Source organism: Lathyrus oleraceus, chromosome 3 (genome assembly GCF_024323335.1).
Source record: "Lathyrus oleraceus cultivar Zhongwan6 chromosome 3, CAAS_Psat_ZW6_1.0, whole genome shotgun sequence".
In the NCBI taxonomy this organism is placed as follows: domain Eukaryota; kingdom Viridiplantae; phylum Streptophyta; class Magnoliopsida; order Fabales; family Fabaceae; genus Lathyrus; species Lathyrus oleraceus.
The window spans coordinates 140,991,450-141,013,531 of NC_066581.1; the positions used below are offsets into that span (position 1 = coordinate 140,991,450).

General features: G+C 31.9%; 1 protein-coding gene across 1 annotated transcript; it reads right to left on the bottom strand.

The window, feature by feature from the left end:
- Positions 1-7,025: 7,025 nt before the first annotated feature.
- On the bottom strand, positions 7,026-21,430 carry LOC127125835 (uncharacterized). The gene is made up of 3 exons (XM_051054673.1): positions 21,115-21,430; positions 20,848-21,023; positions 7,026-7,255 (listed from the first exon to the last, which is right to left on the bottom strand). Exons 1-3 carry the CDS (start codon positions 21,320-21,322, stop codon positions 7,235-7,237), a joined length of 405 nt encoding a protein of 134 aa, XP_050910630.1. The 5' UTR covers positions 21,323-21,430; the 3' UTR covers positions 7,026-7,234.
- Between the last annotated feature and the right edge of the window lie 652 nt (positions 21,431-22,082).

Here is a 22,082-nt window from a genome sequence, read left to right on the forward strand (position 1 = left end):
CCCGGAGAGATCTGCTTATCTCCTGCCTACGTACCTCATCTGGTATGAGGATCAGGGCGACGTAGTTCCCCTACGCAGGGAAGGAACTTCTAACCTAACCAGAGACTGGGAAATGACATACTAGAAGGGAGCCTGACTCGAGCCTAATAGTTATCATGCAAATTTACCATGGTCCTAGGTTGAAGTCTTCTAGCTAACTTGCACAGGGAGCAAGCTAAACCTAAACAGCACAAGCAAAGCACAAGAGCAAGCATACACACAATTAGCACACACTATATACAAACAAAGTGGGCTCACACAGGGTTAGGCTTTAGTCAAGGGGTCATGTCAACCTCGACAAACAAGCCACTGTATCAGGGTGAAGTTATCTCTTAACCCTAACATTGAGAGTTAGGGTGAAGCAGATGAAACAGGAAGTGAGGGGTGTGCCTCACAGCTCTTATCCCTGGTCAGGGAGAGCTTTGAATGATAGAAGGTGCGGGAGTTCAAAAAGTAGGAACTCTTCTCCACAAGGATTAGACTCTATAAGATCTTGGGCTTTTACTCACTATGCATCAACACATGTGGTGTGAGCAAGATGAGTGACACACTGAGTAGCAGGAGATGGACTACACATCTCTTTTGTCTGCCAATTGCCTTATCAAAGGACTTTTCCTGCTTAGCACAAAAATAAACACACAAAGACATCGCCTCTTAAGGAGGGCTTCAGACAGGTGCCTGACCACATAACAGGCCAGGTCTTCCAGACTACATGAAGAAGAGAGATTATACCTCAATGCTCAAGCAATCAAGCAAAGCAAAAGCAAGTTCACAATGAACTTAAGCAGCTAATGTACCTGAAAACAATCTAACTCAGTCAGTATACAACTCAAAAAGTCAAACAGATAATCACTAGTCAACAGTCAACAGTACACAGTCAAACAAGCAATGCAACAAGATGCAAGGCACAAGCTCAACCCAAATGAGCTAAGAGCCACCTACAAAACAAGTCAATATTAGTCAACATTAGCCAATTAGTCAACTTAAGCAAGTGAATCAATCCTCTTATGGCCATGTGCTTCTTAACCTGAAAACAAAGCTCAAACATAAGCAACTAACCACTAGGACAAGGCCTAGGGTCAAAGTGGGAGAAATAATCCAAAACAGAACATGAAAATTGACATGAATCAAGCTCAACCAATTAAGAACAATATCCAAGTGGTCCCATGTCAATAGCATCAACCAATTTCATTTCACAAATCATATAAGGCAAGGCATGCAAATTGCAAACTCATTGAAGCAACAGAATGAATAAATCCACATCAATTCAAAAATGATTCAATAAATCTCAATAAAACTCATGGCTAAACAGAACACATCACATGATCATCACACCAAAATTCAAGGCATTTGGACAAGTTTAAGCATGGCAATCAAATTCATCAAGTCAAGGTAAGCAAAACAAGCTCAAATAGGGCACAATTAGATGCATCAACTTAGCACAAGCCTAAAACAGAATTGGCAAATGGTAAATGCCTCAAACCAAAGCCACAATAAACTTCAAAGTGTCTAGAAACAAAGTGCAAAATTACAAGTTCATAGGATAAACATCCATCATTTCACAAATCATTGAAGTTCATGACTATTCAAAAGTCCACAAATGGTCATCCAGAAATAAAAATACCAAACAAATCAAAAATCATTCCAAAAAATCCACAAAAATTCAAGAGCAATCCTAACATCCAGAAGAAGCATCATGCAAAAAATCACATCATTTAGCATATATTTGGCATTGCAAAGAAAATCAACAAGTTGAGCAAGAAATGGTGTGACACACATTGTCACACCTTTATTAACCAGATCATATCTCAACAACCAGAAATGCTAAAAATGCAAACTCAACATCAAAATGTCCCTAAGGATGTCTAGTCTAAACATGCAAAGTTTCAAAAGCATTGGATAAAATCTCATCATTTCACAAATCAAATGGCAAGCAAGGTACAAGATAGCACACATGTGAACATTCCCTAAGCAAAATTAAATTCCAACCGTGCACAATTTCTGGAAAAATAGTCATAAAACACTAGAAATCATAAGGAACAACATGCAAAAATTCCCAGGTCATTTGGATCATCCATCAATGAGTTATGAATTTTGTAAGTGAATGAAAAATTAAAAAACATGTGAAGAACTAGCATGAATAGCATGGAATAAAAATGCAAAGGCATATTGGAAACTGTCTCCACCAAGGATCGATCCGTGTTGGAATTTAAACTAAGGCGCGTTTACAATGAAACTCTGCGTTTCATTTAAACCTATGTGGCAATGTGAAGCGCTCTGGACCAATCATCTTGACACGCCGGACACACGTGGACCAGTACATGCTTACTAACATGAAAATGCATGCAAACCAACGCCAGGCAAGATCAAACACGGTTTCTGGACAGAAACCCTAACATTCATACAATGTTCATACGTGTTCTTGAGCTCAAGAACAAAAGTGCTCAGAAATTCAAAATTCACACATCATTAGATTCATCTGTCCACGTACATCAACAATCAATGATCAATTTAACCTAATTCTCATTAACATGAATGGATCGAGCAAAAGAAGTTTCCTAGATCAAACTTAAAATCACAATATCTATCTCATTTCTCCATGGAAATTGATGATCCAAAGCTCAATGCAATCAGTGTTGAAAGATCTACCACATGCATATAACTATTTCAAGAATCGTGACATTCGAAATCTAACCTTGTTGGAAGTGCAGAACTGGAACAGAGTGATTCAGGCCTTGTAACGTAGAAACAGAGGCTCCTCGGCTCTTGAATGAATGAATGGAGGAAAGTTTGAGTGTTAATCGTGCTTGATATTGCTGGAATCTCCAACTGCCATTGATGATGCAAAACTTCCACAGTCCTCAGATCTGCACGAAATCCTTGAAACCTTGCTTCAATCTTGTTCAATTATGCTTGAGGATGATGATTCAATCAAGGAAATAGCAATGTGTATGAAGAAAATTGAAGAAAAAGTTTGAGAGCACAATGTGTGAAAATTTCAGATCTGGAAAATTATGAAGTGTTCATGAAGTTTTCTGTTAGGATTATGCTTATATATGATGTACTAATCATGTTTGTTAATCACAATTAAGCAATGCAAGTATAATTAGTGAAATTGAAGGTGTAATGCCAATTTGCCAATGCACCCTTATGCATGAATGCCAATGCTACAGTGCACGAAATCTGAGTTTAATTCATTTGAAATGCTATTTTGGAGCCAAAGCAAGTGTTAAAATGTAAAAACAATGCACCATTTTCAAAATGGAAATTTCCCTCCAAAATTCAAATGAAAATGCAAATATTTTTGTGATCAAAATGCATGGCTTATGATGCATGAATTGGATAGTGCATGTCAAGAGAGAAATGTTGCAAAAAGAACCATCTCAATTGGCCTCATGGTTAAAAAGTTATGCCTTCTTGAAGTTCAAATTTACTTGGTCATGATTGATCCATATCTCTTCAACCACACATGAGAAGTTGATGTTCTTGGACATTTTGGAAATGGGAGAGCAAGATCTACAACTTTGATGTTCAACAAAATTTCATTTGAAGCATTTTTGGTGATGTAATTTGAAGTTGAAAACCTTTCCATTTTTGGCAATTCCAAATTACAGGTCACTTACTATTTTTGGAAACTTTTGATCTGACCTCAAATTCTTCATTGTTGATGTTTGAAATGTCAAATGAGACTTGTATGGACATGAATGAGGCATCTCTAACCATCTCCCACCTTCAAATCCATGGTTGAACTGACAGTTGACTTCTGTTGACTTTCTAGGGTTTCAGATGAATTGCATCTTGACTGATGAGCTTTGAACCTTCAATGCTTGATCAAACCATTTCAAAATGATCCCCAGGTCACATGAACTCATCTCCTTGAAAAAACCCTGATAGACATAATTCAACTAATTAGGGTTGACCAGAGGTCAAAACCCTAATCCCAGGGAATCTGATCAGGCACCATGAACCTTGATGATGATGATGTACCATTTCAACCAAGATAATGATCAATCTCCTTGAGGAACCAAGAAACCCTAATTGAAGCACAAACCCTCATATGATTAGTGATCAATTCATTAAGACCCTCAGGCTTGAATCCTTTAACCTCTTTATCTTCTGAGCAAGACCTAGGAGGATGGCTTGCTCAATGTTTTCACATGATATGCAATATGAAATGACTAATGCCCTACAAATGAAATGCAATATGCTAAGCTAGTCCCAAGAGAGGAGGGCAAATTTTGAGGTGTTACACTTCTTTCTAGAACAGTATACAAGAATTTATGACTATGCACATGAGATCCTTAAAACAAATCCTAGTTCAACTGTCAAGATTAGTGTTCAACCTTTTTTAGACAATGTAAATGACAACAAACCTCACTTCTAAGCTTACTTGCAAGGATTGGACTACATATTAAATTCATACAATGTAAGTGACAATAGGCCTCACTTCCAAGGACTGAACTACATATTAAATGCAGTAAGTGCAAAAAAACTGGTCATAACAAGCTTACTTGCAAGTATCCACCAACTCAGTCTCAATCCAAGACATAACCAACTCAATATCAATCTCAGGGAACTCAAGCTCAATCTCAGACACAACCAACTCAGTCTCAGACTCAAGGAACTCAAGCTCAGACTCAGGGAACTCAAGCTCAATCCCAGACACAACCAACTCAGTCTTTGACTCACGGAACTCAAGCTCAATCTCAAACACAACCAACTCATGCTCAGATACAACCATGTCAATCTCAGGCTTAGACTCAAGCTCACATAAAGGCTAAAGCAAGTGGTTCCAGGACTTTAGTCAAGAAGTTAAGCATTAGGAGGCCAACAAGAAGTCTAGGATCACCAGGCCCTATAACTAGGTTATTTACATCAAGGAATGTGGCAGGCCCTACAACTAGGCTCACTTCATCTCAATCAAGCAAGAAGAAAAAATAGATATTTTTTAGGATCACTTCTATTATGATGTTTTATGTCACTTATGTTTTGGTACAATGTGTTGTCTTAGGTCTGTAGTGGTTGTAATGTTAGTTATGTCACTTACGTTTTGGTATAATGTGTTGTCTTAGGTCTGTAATGTAACTTATGTTTTGGTACTATGTTTTGCAACCCTTATATGGGAATTCTGTTATGGTGCAATGAAAGACATATTTTGTAAATCTTACTGTTGTGGCCAAATGTATAAATTATAACAGTTAACTAACAAATTATACCAGTTAAGTTACAAATTATACCAATTCAGTTACAAATTATACCAGTTAGGTTATTCCATATTGGTAGACAAATTAAATTAGTAACAATACCAGGTGATAAACAATGTTGCACATGTTACATTAACAATGAATTGATCTCATAAAACAATTGCACATGTTACATTAACATTGCACATGTACAATTCAATACATGGTAGAAATACAATTGCACATGTTACATTAACATTGAACATGTACAATTCAATACATGGTAGAAATACAATTGCACGAGTTACATAAAACAATTGCACAAGTTACAAATCAAACCAGTATCTATACCAGGTAGAAATATAATTCATTCATCCCATAGAACAATTCCATTTCAGTGTATAATTATATTAACAAATTGTAGATTAATACACTTAAAGCAACAAAAAATGATTTTTTTTCCAAAATGTCTTCCACTTCATTGTGTTATTGAGAGCCCCCTCAGGTTCTTCAATTAATCCTTCAGATTTAAGCAATTTTTGATGTTGATCTTCATTCTCTTTTGATATGATTTCTAGCCTCTTTTTTTTATTCTTGATAAACATGTCCCAGTCATCTTTCACTTAAACACAAAACCAATCAAAATAATCCCATTCATTACTTGTATCCCCCTGTACAAGTTACATACAACATTACCCATTGTGTAAAATCGAAATTGCAAACTTAAGAAGATAAATCATACCTTATAATATGGACATCCCTAAAATTATTTCCCAATTTTTTTTACTGTTTTTTCCCTTCGGAGTACAATAAAATCACCACACCAACAATTAGGTCTCCATTGATTTTTCGAAGAAGCAGAATTAAACCCAGATTCAAAATTGTAGCTCACTTCTCCGTCGTTCCTAGACCCCTTTTGCAACGAAGTAGAAGATACATGTGCCATTATTCATAGATTATAGAAACAAGATGAAGGAAACTTGTGAAGGTGATGACTATTGAAGGTGATGACTATTGAAGAAGATGAAGGTAACTTATGCACAAATGGAAAATCCAAAACGAAGAAGGTTGCACATATTGGAGTTATGCACGAAACCCTAATTCATATGAAGAAAACATCCTACATGGAAATGACGTGGATGTACACAATGTCACGTTTAACAGTGTTACTGTGTTTTGTCTGCAAAGGATAAACATGGTACATTGAATACGATTGAGGGAAGAAAATGAGCCTTTTAAAAATTAAGGGACCAAACTGAACCAAACACTGAACATCTGGGACGAAAAAGGCTATTTTGCCAAAATGTTATAAGTTAGTCCTTTAACTTCACTTTTGTTATCATATTTGGTCCATTCGTTAATTTCTGACAAAAAAAACGTTAAGTTCTAGTGACGTGTCGTGACAGTAAGGTCGTTGGTATAAATCTCAGTCAATATATGTAATTAAAAATTGATACATTGTTTAAATTTCAAAAATAAAATCCTCGTAATTTAAACAGTAAATCAGTTTTGAACTATATATTCTGACTTAAGTTTGTACCAATGATCTTGTTATCACGCCATGTTATCAAAATTTAACATTTTTGTTTGGCAAAAATTGATGGAAGAGATCAAATAAGATAACAGAAATGAAGTTAAAGAACTAACTTATAACATTTTTTAGTTAAGAGACTAAATCAAATAATTAAAACATTTATTAAGCTATAATAATAATCATATGCCACAAAACTCTCTTGTCGACAAAATTGAATAAAATCAAGAGAAACCCATATGATGAGTTCGGTGTTCCCCTATTTTTGAAAATTCTAATTAAAGATGGTGTAATTAAGCTTAGTAATTTTAGGGTAGCTCCAATATATTGAATAAAAAATACTCATTATACATTATCACATAAATTTTGCATAAAAAATTAGAGATAAAAAATATAATAAAATACTAAAATAAAAAAAAGTTTGAGAAAACCACAGTCTCAATTGGCCCTTTCTAACTTTGTTCTTCCTTTCAAGACTTTACTATCCATGAGCTTCTTTGACCTGTAATACCATTAACAGTAAAATATATTTCAATAGTGTAAAAATAATAAACTATGGTTTACAATAAATGAAAAAAATTAAAAATTAAAAACCATCAAAGTAATATATAAATAATAGAAAATAGGTAATATGGATTATTGGAACAAAGTTGGTTAATACCATATCCTTTGAGTTTTGATGGTAACAAATTATTTAAAGAACAATTAGGTATTCTAACATTTATTCAAGCATGCAAAATTATGTCATTAAGAGCATATGAAAAAATGCTTGAGGAATCTAAATCTGAAGATCAAACTCTAGCTCTAAAGATCACTTATGAAGACTCTGCCTCTGATGAAGATCCATACTCTGGAGAAGTCAACTATGAAAAAAGTCAGTCTCTGGTGACCCACACTCTAAAGCTTCAGAAGCAAAGAAGAGGACTCTGATGTGATAAGTCTTTGAAGAGTAAAGTCAGAAGGAAAGTCAGCCTCTGAAACAGAAGCTCTTCTACCAAGGAAACTCTCACAGACTCGAAACCTTTTTGATCATGTCAAGACTTAAGGAAATATCTCTCTTGGTTGTCTGAGCTTCAACGGATCACTTCTCTTACAGAAAGGTGTTTGCTTTATGTGCCTAATAAAGTACAAAGGTTAACCAACCTTTTGGTGAAAGTATTAAGCATCTATTTTCTCCTTCTGTATATAAGAAGCTACAGACCTGAAGAAGAAGACCATCGCACAACAATACACCACAACACAAGACTCTGAAAATTAACATTCAAAGAGAAGCTACTCTATCAAATTTATTAGACTTAAAACATCTGAATATTGTGTATATTCATTAAGTCTTAGAGTCTTTCTAAGTTGTATTCTGTCTACATCTCTGATTGTATATCAATTGTAGTTGTTACCCAAATATCTTAACTATTTGTTATAGAATCATAAGTCTCTTGCTTTAGTGCTTGAGCATTTGAAGTCTTTAGCTCGTGTGTTAGAGAAAGAAAGTCCCAGACTTGTGTGTTTGAGTAAGGAAGTATTGTACTTGTGTGTGTAAGCAAAGGAAGTCTCTTACTTGTGTGCTTAAGCATTTGTAATCATATTTGGATATAGTGGAAATCCCTTGGAAGTGCTAGGGGACTGGACTACTCTCAGGTTGTGAGAGGAACCAGAATAACTGCTTGTGTCTCTTGTGGTTTTACTTGCTTTTGAATTGTATTTCGTTGCTATCATTTATTTACATTTGAGTCAGATTCTATTTCAGAATTTGATAAAGATATACAAGAGCTCATACGCTAAGTGACTCTGATCCAGACTCTGATTAAGATTAATCAGAAGCTAACCAAGTCTTTTTGAGTCAGACTCTGAACTAAGTGTTCAAGTTCCGTTTGAAAGTCATCAGATGCAGAAGTTAACAAAGTCTAAAAGAAGAAAAAGTCAACACAATTCAACCCCCTTCTTGTGTTTTTCTCACATTCAATTGGCATCAGAGCAAAGTCTGTGCTAAACACTTAACAATGGTGCATAAAAGATCTTGAGAAAAATATAATGGCGGATGAATCTGAAATAATTAGTTCAAGTGGGGGTTGTCCCCCTCGTGGTGATAATAATCATGATCAAAGTACATATTAGAGGAACAATTATGTTGCTAGACCTCCAGCATTCAGTGGAGATTCTACTGAATTGTGTGACATTTTGGAAGATTGTATTAACATTCAAGTTAATGGTGTTGGAATGGTGTCTGACAGAAAGTCTCTCACACCTGCTCAGAAAAATATTTACAAAAAATATCAAAGTAAGAGGAATCTTAGTTGATGCTCTACCTCACTCTAAGTATATCAAGATCATTGATAAATCCACTATTCATACGATATTTAAATCCCTAGGTGCTACATATGAAGGGAATCCACAGGTTCATGAAGCTAATGCTAACCTTCTGGTTCAACAATATGAGTTGTTCAAAATGAAGGAAGCTGAAGACATTGAAACCATGATTTCTAAGTTTCAAATTCTTGTGTCTGGTCTTCAAGTGCTGAATAAGAGCTATATTACCTCTGACCATGTCAAGAAGATTCTTAGAAGTCTTCTTGTCAGATACATACCAAAGGTTCCAACTATTCAGGAAGATAAAGACCTTAATAATATAAGTCCTGAAAGTATGATAAGTAATCTCCAAAGTCTTGAGTTTGAACTCAATGAATATGAAGAACCAATCAAGAAATCAAAGTCCCTAGCTTTAAAATCTATTGGGAGGTTTGCGAAATATTCTCAAATCTGGGAGCAAAAAGAAGTTGGCAAGAATGAAGGAGAAGCCAATCTAGCTTTGATGGCTTTAACATTCTCAGGCTCATAATCAGAAGCTAGTTCTGACTCAGATTCAGAGGATGCAAAAGAGGTATTTTCTAAACTCTCTAGATCTGTTTTAATTATTTTATGTCAAGATCTTATGGATATATGTGAGCAGAAATCCAGACATATGAACATTATAAAGAAATAACATTGTCTTATAAGATATGAATTAAGTTTCTGAAAACAAGATTGAAAAACTTGAAAGAGACCAAATTGATTTAATAAGGATATGTCTGAGAAACCTCTGAATGAGTATGAATTGGCTCTTCAAGAGTTTGTCATGTATGGATTTAATAGAACTAAACTTGCATCCATGATTTATAGTGTAAGTATAAGCAAATGAGATGGTCTTGGTTATAATAATATTATATTTTAATCCTTGAACTGAAACCTTGGTGAAACCTTAAGATCCTTCTTCTTCTTCAAGTTGTTCTAAAAAAGGGTTGTACTCTCAATTTGTGTCTGCTACTAATGTTAAAGTTCTAAACCAATCAAAACTTATAACTGTAGAGTCGGAGGTTTTGAAGATATTAGAATCTAAGACCTCAAGGTAAACAGTTCTAAAGAAATAATAACCAATGATTCTTAAACCAAAAGTTCTAAAGGAATCAGAACCTAAGATCTTAAAATCAAAGGTTCTGAAGAAGACAGAACCTAAGACACCAGGTTGCAAGGTTCTGAAAGGTTAAGAACCTAAGGATAAGATTCATTTTAGACAACAAACTTTTAAATCTAAAGTCTTGAATAATCTAAAGCCTTATTACAAAGCAAATGCATAAAATAAGAGGAAGCTCACTTAAACTAACCTCAAAGGACCCATAAGAGTATGGGTACCATAGAGTGAGATTATTTTTGCTGCAGATATGCTAAAAGGGAAGAGCAAAGCAACAATCTCAGTTCCAGGACAATGGCTAACTACAACATACAACAAAAGAAAAACCTATATTCCAAATGCTAACTCAGAAGCAGGAAGAAAATGTGGAATGTAGAAGAAACCAGTAAGGCAGGATTACTGGTAATGGGAAGACTTATGTTATCTAACCAAAAGATTGTGCTTCAGATGCCTAACATATCTCTAAAGATTATCCAGGTTAAATATCCTATAAGAAGGCTCTTGGTGATTATCAGAAGAGCATTGTTGTAACAAAGTTGTTCCTCTAAGAACAATCTCATTAGTAGATCAGAAAGTGCACAAAGGTGTATAACTCTGAACCAAAATGGTTGAAGAGTCTATGCATATCTTATTTGGTGACAAAGAATCTGGCAGTAAAATGTTAGAGGTTGTTTAGAACTTTTGTATAATTTCTTATATCAGGAGTTTCACCAAAAGCTGGTGGATCAGAAGATATAATCCCTTAAGAAGCTGTGTCCAGAAACTAGAGCTTCTGAAGCTAGATGTTCAGATGGTTCATAACTAATCCCAACCTCTGAAACACTTCCAGAGGAAGCAAGTTCTAAAAAAACTTCTTGTGTCTCTCAAGAAGCTAAACAGTCGAAAAAGACCCTCAAGTACAAGTCTTCTCATCCATAAGAGGTTACCGTTGGAAATAAAGACAGTCCTCTGAGAACAAGATTTGCATTCAGAGAAGAGTAGTCAATACTGTGGCTTATCTCCATGATAGAATCAACTTCTATTGATGAAGACTTATTAGATGATGGATTGTAGTCGTGCAAGAAGAACTGAACCAATTGCAAAGGAATGATATATGGGATTTGGTTCCTAGACCTCATCAAAAGAACATAATTGGAACAAAATGAATGTTCAGAAACTAGCTAAGTGAGTAAGGAGAAGTGGTCAGAAACTAAGCTATATTGGTAGCTCAAGGCTACAGTCAGTAAGAATGTATAAATTTTTATGAAACCTTTTCACCATTTACAAGGTTAGAGGCAACCAAAGTTTCTCTCTCTTATGCTTTTAATTGTGATATTGTTTTATATCAAATGAATGTCAAAAGTTCTTTCTTAAATTGAGTCATTTCTGAAGAACTATATGTCAAACAACCTCCTGGGTTTGAGGATTCAGTCCGCCCAAATTTGTTTTTAAACTCAAGAAATTACATTATGGACTCAAACAAGCTCCAAGAGCTTGGTATGAGATACTAAATAATTTTCTGTTAGACTATGAATAAAGAAATCTTGATTGTCCAAGTTTTTGTTGATGACATAATTTTTTGTTCTACTAATGCATCTCTTTGCAAAGAATTTTCTAAGACTATGCGGGCTGAATTTGAGATAAGCATGATGGGGGAATTAAAGTTCTTCCTGGGAATCAGATCAACTAAAGCAAGGATGAAGTCTATCTTCATCAGTCAAAATATACTAAGGAACTTCTGAAGAAGTTCAGGCTAGAAGACTGCAAGTTTCTAAACACTCTTATGCATCCAACATTCAATCTGAACAAGGAAGAAGAAAGCTTCAAAGTCTGTCAGAAGTTGTATAGAGGTATGATTGATTCCTTACTCTACTTAACAACTTCTAGGCCATACATTTTATTCAGTAAGTGTATGTGTGCAAGATTCCAATCAGATCCTGGGGAAACTTATTTAACTGTTGTGCGGCCGAATCTGAACAATTCTACGGTACCATCTCTCCAACCCTTATCTTTTGAGTTCTTTTCATTTACATTACCGTTTTATTTTTCGCTGCTTTTCTCTCCGATCTTTAAAATACTAACAAAATTTGGTTGTTAAATAATAAAACATTTAAATTAATTGCGAATTTTAAATAGCACAATTAAAATTTTGGGTTTAACTGGGATTAGATCATTGACCAAGGTACAATATGAAATTCATTGTTTATAAGCTTGAAGTGCTCACAAACTTTCATTTAAACTCTTATATGTTTGCCATAACTTTGTTGCATGATTCACATTCAAAAGCTTTTTAACTTAATATTTTTTCAAGTTTTTGGGAAGGTAAATCGACTTACCAGTTCCCTATGTAAATCGATTTAATACTCTCTTCCAAAATGAAATTATGAAAATTCAATAGGAAAATCGATTTCCCCTTTATGTAAATTAATTTACCATTCTAATTCTTTTCTTATGTAAATCGATTCCCCCTTTATGTAAATTGATTTACCATTTCAAATTTTGCCTTATGTAAATCAATTTCTCCTCTATGTAAATTGATTTACCATTCCAACTTTTGCCTTATGTAAATCGAATTCCCCTTTATGTAAATCAATTTAGCTAGTGTATTTTCTAAAAAAAATTGAACGTTGAAGGCAAGTAAATCGATTAACTACATAGGTAAATCGATTTACCTCCATATCTTTTGGAAAAATTCCGATTCAATGATACCTCTTCATTGTACTTTTTCATGAATAATTTTCTTGAAGCATTGGAAATTATTTCTAATTATTTTCAAGCATTGCAATTCTTTTAAAAAGGGTGTCTTGTGATGTATAAATAACAGAATTTTTCGTTGTTCAAATTACCTTTTTCATGGACAATTTTTATCTATTTTAAGTGTCAGTAAAATTTGACAGAGAAAATTTTTCTTGCATAATGTTCATTCATCTATGAAAAAGTATAGTAAAAACAGTTGAACACTTCAATGTTCATATACTCTTGAGTTGTTCATTGAAGGAGGAAATTAAATTTTCAAGTTATCAGAAAAGTTGCAAAGCTCTCAAATTTATCAAGTCTGGTGCAAAGTCTATATGTATAGAATTTTATCTGTTTGCTGTAATATTCACCACGTGTGTGGTGATAGTTGTCTGTAAGAAAGTGATTCTACTTTTTATAGTTGTTTACAAATAGGAAGGGATGTCTGTCTATTTGTTGGAAAATTCCTTTGAATCAAGGAAGTGGTGTGTTTCTTTGTTGTTGTTAACAAATTATAAGAGAAGTCTTGGTTAGAAAGCGGAATCATGATATATCTCTGTGTTATTTTCTTTACTGCATTTTATTTTTTTGCATTTTTCTTCATAAGTTCATAGAAACAATTTAGGAAAAATAAAAACATAAGAATCATCACTTAAAAATGAGAAAAAGTCTTAAAACCTAATTCACTCCCCCTTTTAGGTTGCATTATATTCTAACACACATAAGAGCATATTATTTTTCCCAAGTAACATATTCAAGATTCTTTATTTGAGTGTCATAATAGATAATAGAAAGAAATTGTTCAGGAATTTGTGGAGTAACTACATACTTAACCATTTTTTACCTCGAATCAAACCCTTGCCTATCCTTTTATAGGGAATTCTAAGGTTTATAAGGGCCTAAAATCTTCTTGTGCAGGATAGTTATCTAGATGGACATGTGTTAGGGTTTAATTTGTTATATTATTTAACGGTTCTTCTTCAATCATTTGTTTCGATCAGGTGTTTCCTATGTAACGTTCAAACTTGTTCTCAAGATTCTAGAACCTTCCTTGGGTCTATAGCTGGCATAATGGTTATGTAACTCTCTTAACATCATGGTGATATCTTTACCTTTTGACCAACCAATCTTTTGATCAGACAACCCTTTTCCCTTTGATAGGGAACTAACTTATGATATTTTTGTGTGGGCCAGATGCTTTATTGAGCCATCAAATATATCATGCATCCAGAGTTATTGAGCCTTAATTATACCTCGACTAAGGTAAGACCACCTTTCATATGTGACATTTGACTTAATCACTCTCACTTGAATCTAATTATAAATTTTTGGTTTTGGTTGAAAATATACATGTTGAAAAAGGCTTACATTAGCTATTCTTATAAAGGAAAGAGAACAAGACTATATATATGTACTTCAGTGCTTCTTCACATGATGCATAAACACTTTAAAATTGTATTTAGATTTTTATTTTTATTTATACTATTGTGTTAGAGTGTTGTGAGATGTAGTTGGATATTTTCTTTGGAAAGTGGTAGTGTCCTAGGGGCTAATGGGTGGTTGAGAATAATCTACGTGTTGTGACAAGTTTCATATAGTACTATTCTCTAGTTGTCATTTTACAACGATCATGGTTTTCCTCTTATTTTGGAGTTTTCACTTTATGTCATTGTTTTGTGATTGTGTTTTTTTTGTCAACTTTTTTCAACCGATAGCATCAAAGGTTTTGATTCAACCCGATGATATACTCTATGATCACAACATTGTCGGGTCTTCTACATAAGAAAATAAGGATGGTATTATGAAAGTGTTATTAAGTTCTGTTGTGAATTTTGAGCTAAAGAAAACTATAGAAAAATTATTTTTGCCTTGTAAAATATTCAAGTAAAAGATGTGTTGATGTAATCATGATTGCACAAGGTATTGATTAGTACATAATCATTGATTAGCAATAATGCAAGATGTGATGTAAAATTATGTTGATGGTTGAAGAGGTTTCTGCCAACAAGAATGTAGCACCATAATTTTTCATCTAGATTTTTTACATGTGAAAACTTTTTAGTAGCATATCTTCAAGTGAAATTTATTTTTTATGATAAATTGTGATAATTCTTTTAATTTAAGACACTATTGACGAAGATAATATGATTTTTTTTTTTGAAATGATGTATTGATTATACTTTTTATGATGTAGTATGATAGTTCTTTTGATTTATGATTGTCCTTGTAGACAATGAAAGCTAGTATTTTATTTTCAATCAAGTTGAAGATTGTTAATATTGGTTGAAAATATACTTATTAAAAAAAGTCTTACATCACCTAATATTGTAAAAGAAGGAGATGAAAACATATATGTAGTTTAGTGCTTCATTATAAAATACACTATTAAAAAAGACTCCAAACTTTAAGAGTTTTCATGTTTTTGTGTTGTTGTAATTGTATATATATATTTTTTAAATAAATATTATATATATATATATATATATATATATATATATATATATATATATATATATATATATATATATATATATATATATTATTAATAATTAATAATCTTGAGTGTGTTAAAAAATAATAAAAAAATATGAAAATGAATGTTAATCTTTTATTTCATAAATAGGCAACAAAGTGTTGTAGTAGGCAATTTATATTTTGAATTAAGAAATAGATAATACTTCGTGAAGTGTTGCAAAATGCAAAATAGTACAATCTTTAAAATTTGTTGTTGTAGGTGAAAGAATGCAACATTTGTTAAAAGTGTTGTTATACAGTGCAACGTTTGAAAAATGTTGCTTTAGGCGAAACATCGCAACATTTAACAAAAATGTTGTTGAAAGTATGTGTTTCATCAAGGGTCGCAATCTTATGAAATAACACCAGTTTGTCTTATAAATTGAGCATTTAAGATTCAGAAAAATACATTAAAAAAACTTATCTTCTTCACACATAATTCCATATTTCATCTTCCCTACATTCTAGTTTTCGTCGATCTTGTATAAACTCGAGTATAAGCTGAATTATCACGGGTATTCATGCATATAAACTCTAAGATAATTTGAGAGTGCTTGAAATACTATAAGAAAAGTGATTCGTTCACGATTCTAGCCTAGATCCATTTAATTACAATCAATTTTATTAATAATCTTATAGTATTTCAAGTAATGACAATCGGAACTTCCGTTTCAAGTATCAAAGTGACAAATCAAGAAAGAAAAAAAAGTATAAGAAGAAATCATCATTATCGATCCGAGTACGATTTATTGTTTCTTTAGTTAAAAAATAGTAAATTAAAGTAATATAAAATTATAATATCAAGATTGTAAATGATATTTTCACTAAGAGTTAGTATCAGAGTATGATCAGTGATATTATGATTTTTTTATAATAATTAATCAATATAATATTATTTTAAATTATTGATTGAATTTTGAATCTTAAAGTATTTTTCACATTAATAAACGAAAGTGGTTCATACCAATTTCTTATGATGCCGTAATCAAATCAATATCTTGTTTGAATAAAAGCATGTAATCTTAGACAATATTGTAACAATGTTTTCTGTAAACAGTAACTTCGCCATACGATAGTAAGTAATCAAATTTTTTCTTGCCATTAGACTTAACTGAAACCTACTTTTATGTTTATGAATATTATATTATGCATTGCCACATTAATGAATTTAAATGTTATTAGATGACAATATAATTTTGAAACAGCGTTGCTGACATATATATAATAAATATATTGAGATATGAAATTGCAGCGTTTCAGTTGCGGTACAATAAAAAACATACACTGTCTCTTTTTTAATAACATAAAGTTATAATTGTTTCAAATGAAATCTTTCTGGAAAATTTATCAACATGACAATGCAATATATATATTTGCATTGAATGATAATAGTTTTAATAATATATGTATAATCAATTTATATTAGTACTTTAATGTGTTTTATAAAAAAATAATAAAATAAATTATGTTGATACAATGTATATACATAAAACATTATTCTTCGAAAATGGAAGTACAATATATTCTATATTTTATTTTTTTGAAAATATATAATTATATTTTAGATATAATATGAATTAAATTCTTAATTCTTATCGAATATCCGGTAATGAATATTTTTTGCCTTCGATTTGTTTTAAAGAAAATGAAATTTAGGATGTTATAAGTTTTCAAACACACAATACTAGTGACTTGATTTTAAAATTTTGTTTCTTTTGTATATTTGCAAAATTAATTTGCACAAAAGAAATTTTAAAATTTTAAAATCAACAGTAAATTGGTGGAAAGATAAATCGAAAGTGAAATTATGAAATTTAAAGGTATGAATCGGTTGATAACCAATGTAGTCAAATTGATTAAAGTTCAGGATTTCAAATTATACAATTGAGTTTTGATTTGGATTCTACGTGAATAATATGTTTGTGTTCAATGAGAATTATTATAATAAAACAAATAAAGAGCATTCAAAGATGGATAATGACTTATATAGACTTTTGAATATGAAGTCTAATGAAATTATTGAGTCCCGAAATGTGAAGTTCTTTGAGAACCTAATCATAAAGGATAAGGAATATGAGATTCTCACAAATAAAGAATCTCACGAGGAAGGTTCTCTTGGATTGTTGAAACACAACCCGAACTTAGGATAAGCAAAAGTCCTCAAGGCTAAGGATCTAGAACCGAATGAAATCGATTATCGACTTATTTTCTTTTATATGGTAGAAGGAAATAATGAGAATGCATTCGTAAAATTCTTATTATTATTCAAGTGGAATATGATCCTAAGACTTGTAAGGAAGCAATAGCTTCAAGGGAATCCTCTTGTGTAGAAGGAAGTATCACAGTGTGATGGTACACTAAATACCTACAAGTCTAGATTAATGACCAAGGTTTTTTTTAACAAAAAGAAGGTGTTTATCATTTTGACAAATATGCAACAGTAGTAAGCACAACGAAAATTCGAGTATCGTTTACATTAGCTTCTTTGCATGACCTTATAGTTTCACAATTGGATGTCAAAGTAACATTCATAAATAGAGATCTCGATTAGGAGATTTACAAGGAGCAATACAAGGTTATGTGCTAATGAACAAAAGGTGTGCAAGGTTGAAAAATCGTTGTATGGAATAAAACAAGCACCAAAATAATGACATTTAAAGTTTGACTTTGTCATTACAAGATTCACCAATTAAAGGGGAGGCACACAACTTAGGGGAAGACTTTTCAATCTTATCAAAACATGAATTCAAAGAGTTTGTCATCATCAAAAGGGGGAGATTATGAGGAATACATTTTATATTTAGTTCAATTTTGGTGAAGATAAAGATTATCAAAGAAGAAAATGTTCAAAAGTGACATGCACATCAATGATGAAGTTAATCAAGAAGATTTAACATAGAAATTCATGTGAAGATTTGAGACAAATGAACATAAATAAGGTGTTCATTGTAATTTATACTATACTACTTTAAATTGCTCATAATTTCATCTCTCACTTCATCTAAAAACCTTCTTGCATCATCATGCATGATTATCTAAAAACCTTCTTCATCTAATTCTTGTTACAAGTGTTTGTACACAAAATTGTGTGAGAATATTGTGATATCCATTTGTTTCCATGTTGATTATATGATTGATCATTAGCAACAAAATGAATGAAATTTTAGAAACAAAGAGGTTTCTAACTTCCAAATTCAAGATGAATGATCTTAGACTAGTTGACAGACTTTTAGGAATCAAAGTAAAGCGAAATAATGGAGGTTATAAACTTAGTTAAACACATTATGTTGAGAAAGTAATTTGATAAGTTCAAACACTTACATTTCAAGAAAGTAAGTACTCCATTTGATCATAGTGTCAAACTTTAAAATAATGATAGTTGTGGCTCAATTGAAATTTGCAAGTGCAATTGATTGTCTAATGTATTTAATGCGATGTAACTGACATAATATTTGCAGTTAATAAAATGAGTAGATTTACTAGCTATCCAAATGGTGAGAATTGAAAAATAAAGAATTTTGGTTATCTTTTGAAAAACAACAAATTTGGCCTTCATTACGGTAGGTTTCCTGCCATACTAGAAGGATATACCAATGCGAGTTGGATATCGAGTGTTGAAGATTATAAATCTACAACTTTGTGAATATTTACATTAACTGGAGGTGCAATTTCTTGGAAGAGCGAGAAACAAGTATTCATTGCTCACTCGATAATGAAATTAGAGTTTATGGCTCTTGCGTCCGCTGGACAAGAAGCAGAATGGTTAAAGGATCTTTTGTTGGAGATTCCATTACTTAAGAACAATGTTTCGAAAGTGTTGATGCATTATGATAGTCAAGCCAACCTAGGTAGAGCATACAATGAAATGTATAATCGAAAATCTAGACACATAGGACTTAGACATTCTTTTGTGAGAAAATTGATTAAGGATGTAATCATTTCACTCATATTTATACGATCAAGTTATAATTTGGCTGATCCATTTACTAAACTACTAGCCCGGGATTTAGTAAAGATTAACTCGAGAGGTATGAGATTGAAACTTCTTGAATAAGGGTTCTGACAATTGTAACAACCCAATATGAAGTTAAGAAAATCTTAACCTAAAATTCAATGGGTAACAACAAGTCGTTGATTTGGATGTTTGCGCAACACTTTCTGACAACGTTGATTGTTAGATATTGAGGGTTTAGTTTTTCAAACTCTTAATGAAGTTATATGTCGAGAATATGTATCTCAATAAATTAGATACATATGAACTTCACCTATCTGAATTTCAAGATGGTGTCGTCTCAAAGTGAGAGTTGAAGTTTCTCTCATAAAAAATTCACGAAAATAGGAAAAGCACATGGTCATAAATAATGTTAGGCGAGAGATGTAAGCGAAGAACCACTAAAGAGTGTGTGTAAGCTAACGCCGGTTTAATCACAAGGGGTAACATTCAAAGCATTACCACCTAACATTCCGATTAGACTTTGTGTTTTCCTTACTTAGGTTAAGTCAAATCGAAAGATACTTAACTATATTAACATTATTTGTTTCTCTTTTTGTGAAATTGGTCTTGTCATTGTTAGAACAAGTGGGAAATTATTGTAAATTATTAACAATTAATAATCTTGAGTGTATTCTAAAATGACAAAAAAATATGGAGGTGAATGTTAATTTTTTAATTCATAAATAGGCAACACATGTGAAGTGTTGCAGTAGGCTGATTGTATTTTGAATTTAGAAATATGAAATATTTTGTGAAGTGTTGCAGAATACAAAACAATACAACATTTGAAAACTGTTGTTGTAGGCGGAACAATGCAACATTTGTTAATAGTGTTGTTGCAAGCGAAACAGTACAACGTTTGAAAAATGTTGTTGTACGTGAAATAATGCAACATTTAGGAAAAGTGTTGTTGAAAGCGTGTGTTTCATCAAGGGTCACAACCTTATGAAAAAACATTAATTTGTCCTATAAATTGAGCATTCCGAATTCAGAAAAATACATTAATTTTTTTTTATCATCTTCACACAAAATTCCGAATTTCATTTTTCCTACATTCAGGTTTTCATCGATCTTGTATAGACTTAGGCTGAATTATTCTGGATATTCAAACTACACATTCTAAGATAATTCGAGAGTGTTTGAAATATTATTAAGAAAAGTGATTTGTTTTCTATCGTAGTCTCGATCCATTTAATTTACAATCAATTTTACTAATATATATATATATATATATATATATATATATATAAAAGCCCGCGCGTAACTTTTAGATAAGTGTTAATTTATTTATACACTTAAAACTATTCTAATGGTCATTTCTATTTGTTTATTTTTTTTTTAAGACGCAAACCTCTTGAATGAATCTTGGAACAAGTACTATAGCTAATAGATCATGATGAATGAGTAGCTGATTTAATTAAAAACTTACCTTAATTTGTTTCATGGTTGTAGTTAAGCCCATAGCTTTGTTTGCATCTGCATAGCTTTTGTGATGAGGTGAATGAATCTTACCATGAGAATGATTAGGTGGAGGCACAAACGAGTGAGTCTCAGGACCTCTATAATCAATCTCATAAATCTCTGAATTCAATGCTTCTGATCCTCCTAAAATAAACAGCATAACACCAAGAAACAATTCAATAATACAAAGTATATAAACAAAACATACACATATATTATAAAAATATATACAAACCTTTAGAAAAATAAGGGAGAGTCATGAGTATGAGAAAGAGAAAGAAGCAATTGGTGAAGATGGTGTAGGGTTTTAGATCCATGTATATTAGAAGTATGAAGAAAAATCTAAGTTTATAGGATGATTTATAGAGTGTAGAAAGAAAGAAAAAAGAAGGGGTGGAAGGTTTTAAGGAGTGAGGAGTAATAATGGTTGACAGAAGAAACATAAGTAGATGATGATGAAGGGAGAACCAAGAGGCAAAATACCGTTGAGGAATAAATTTCAATGTTTTATATATTCAGCTTTTTTAGCAACATTGAAACCGTCACTATCGACACAGCAATAAGTTGCGATGTATTGACGTGGATTTGTTGGTTTCAGACATTAATGCTTCCATAACTATGTCTATATAATATACTAGTACATCTCATTTTTAACTTTTAAGCTTTAGTTTTGAATACTCATCTAAAAAATTAGGTTTAGCTAGCTTTTTTTCTTCTTTTTCATCATTTATTAAAGAAAAGTGATTTTTATAATTAATTTTGAACCTCTTTATCTTGTTTTATCTTTTATTTAAATAAGTGCTTTTTAAATACATTTAAAGTTTTTGTTTGTGATTTTGTTCTTTGTCTAGAGTTGTCTTCTTTTTCGTTTTATTGTGATTTTCATTTGATTAAGATTAACAATTACCATTTAAAAAAAATCTATTGCATATTTAACCAATAATTTGTGTGTAATCAACATTGCATATTCAGAGATATGAGTATTAAAAAAAATGGATTTTTTTTAATATAGATGAATAAAAGGACTTATATGTAAAGTTAACACTCTAATACTCCAGTAATACTCAAGTGAGTAAGGTTAAAGAGATGTAACTTGTAAGAAAGTATAAATTATGTTGGAGTAAGCCTTAACGAATGAGTAAGCCTTAAAGAGATGTATTTACTTTTGTATCATTACATTGATATATATTATTTGTTAATATA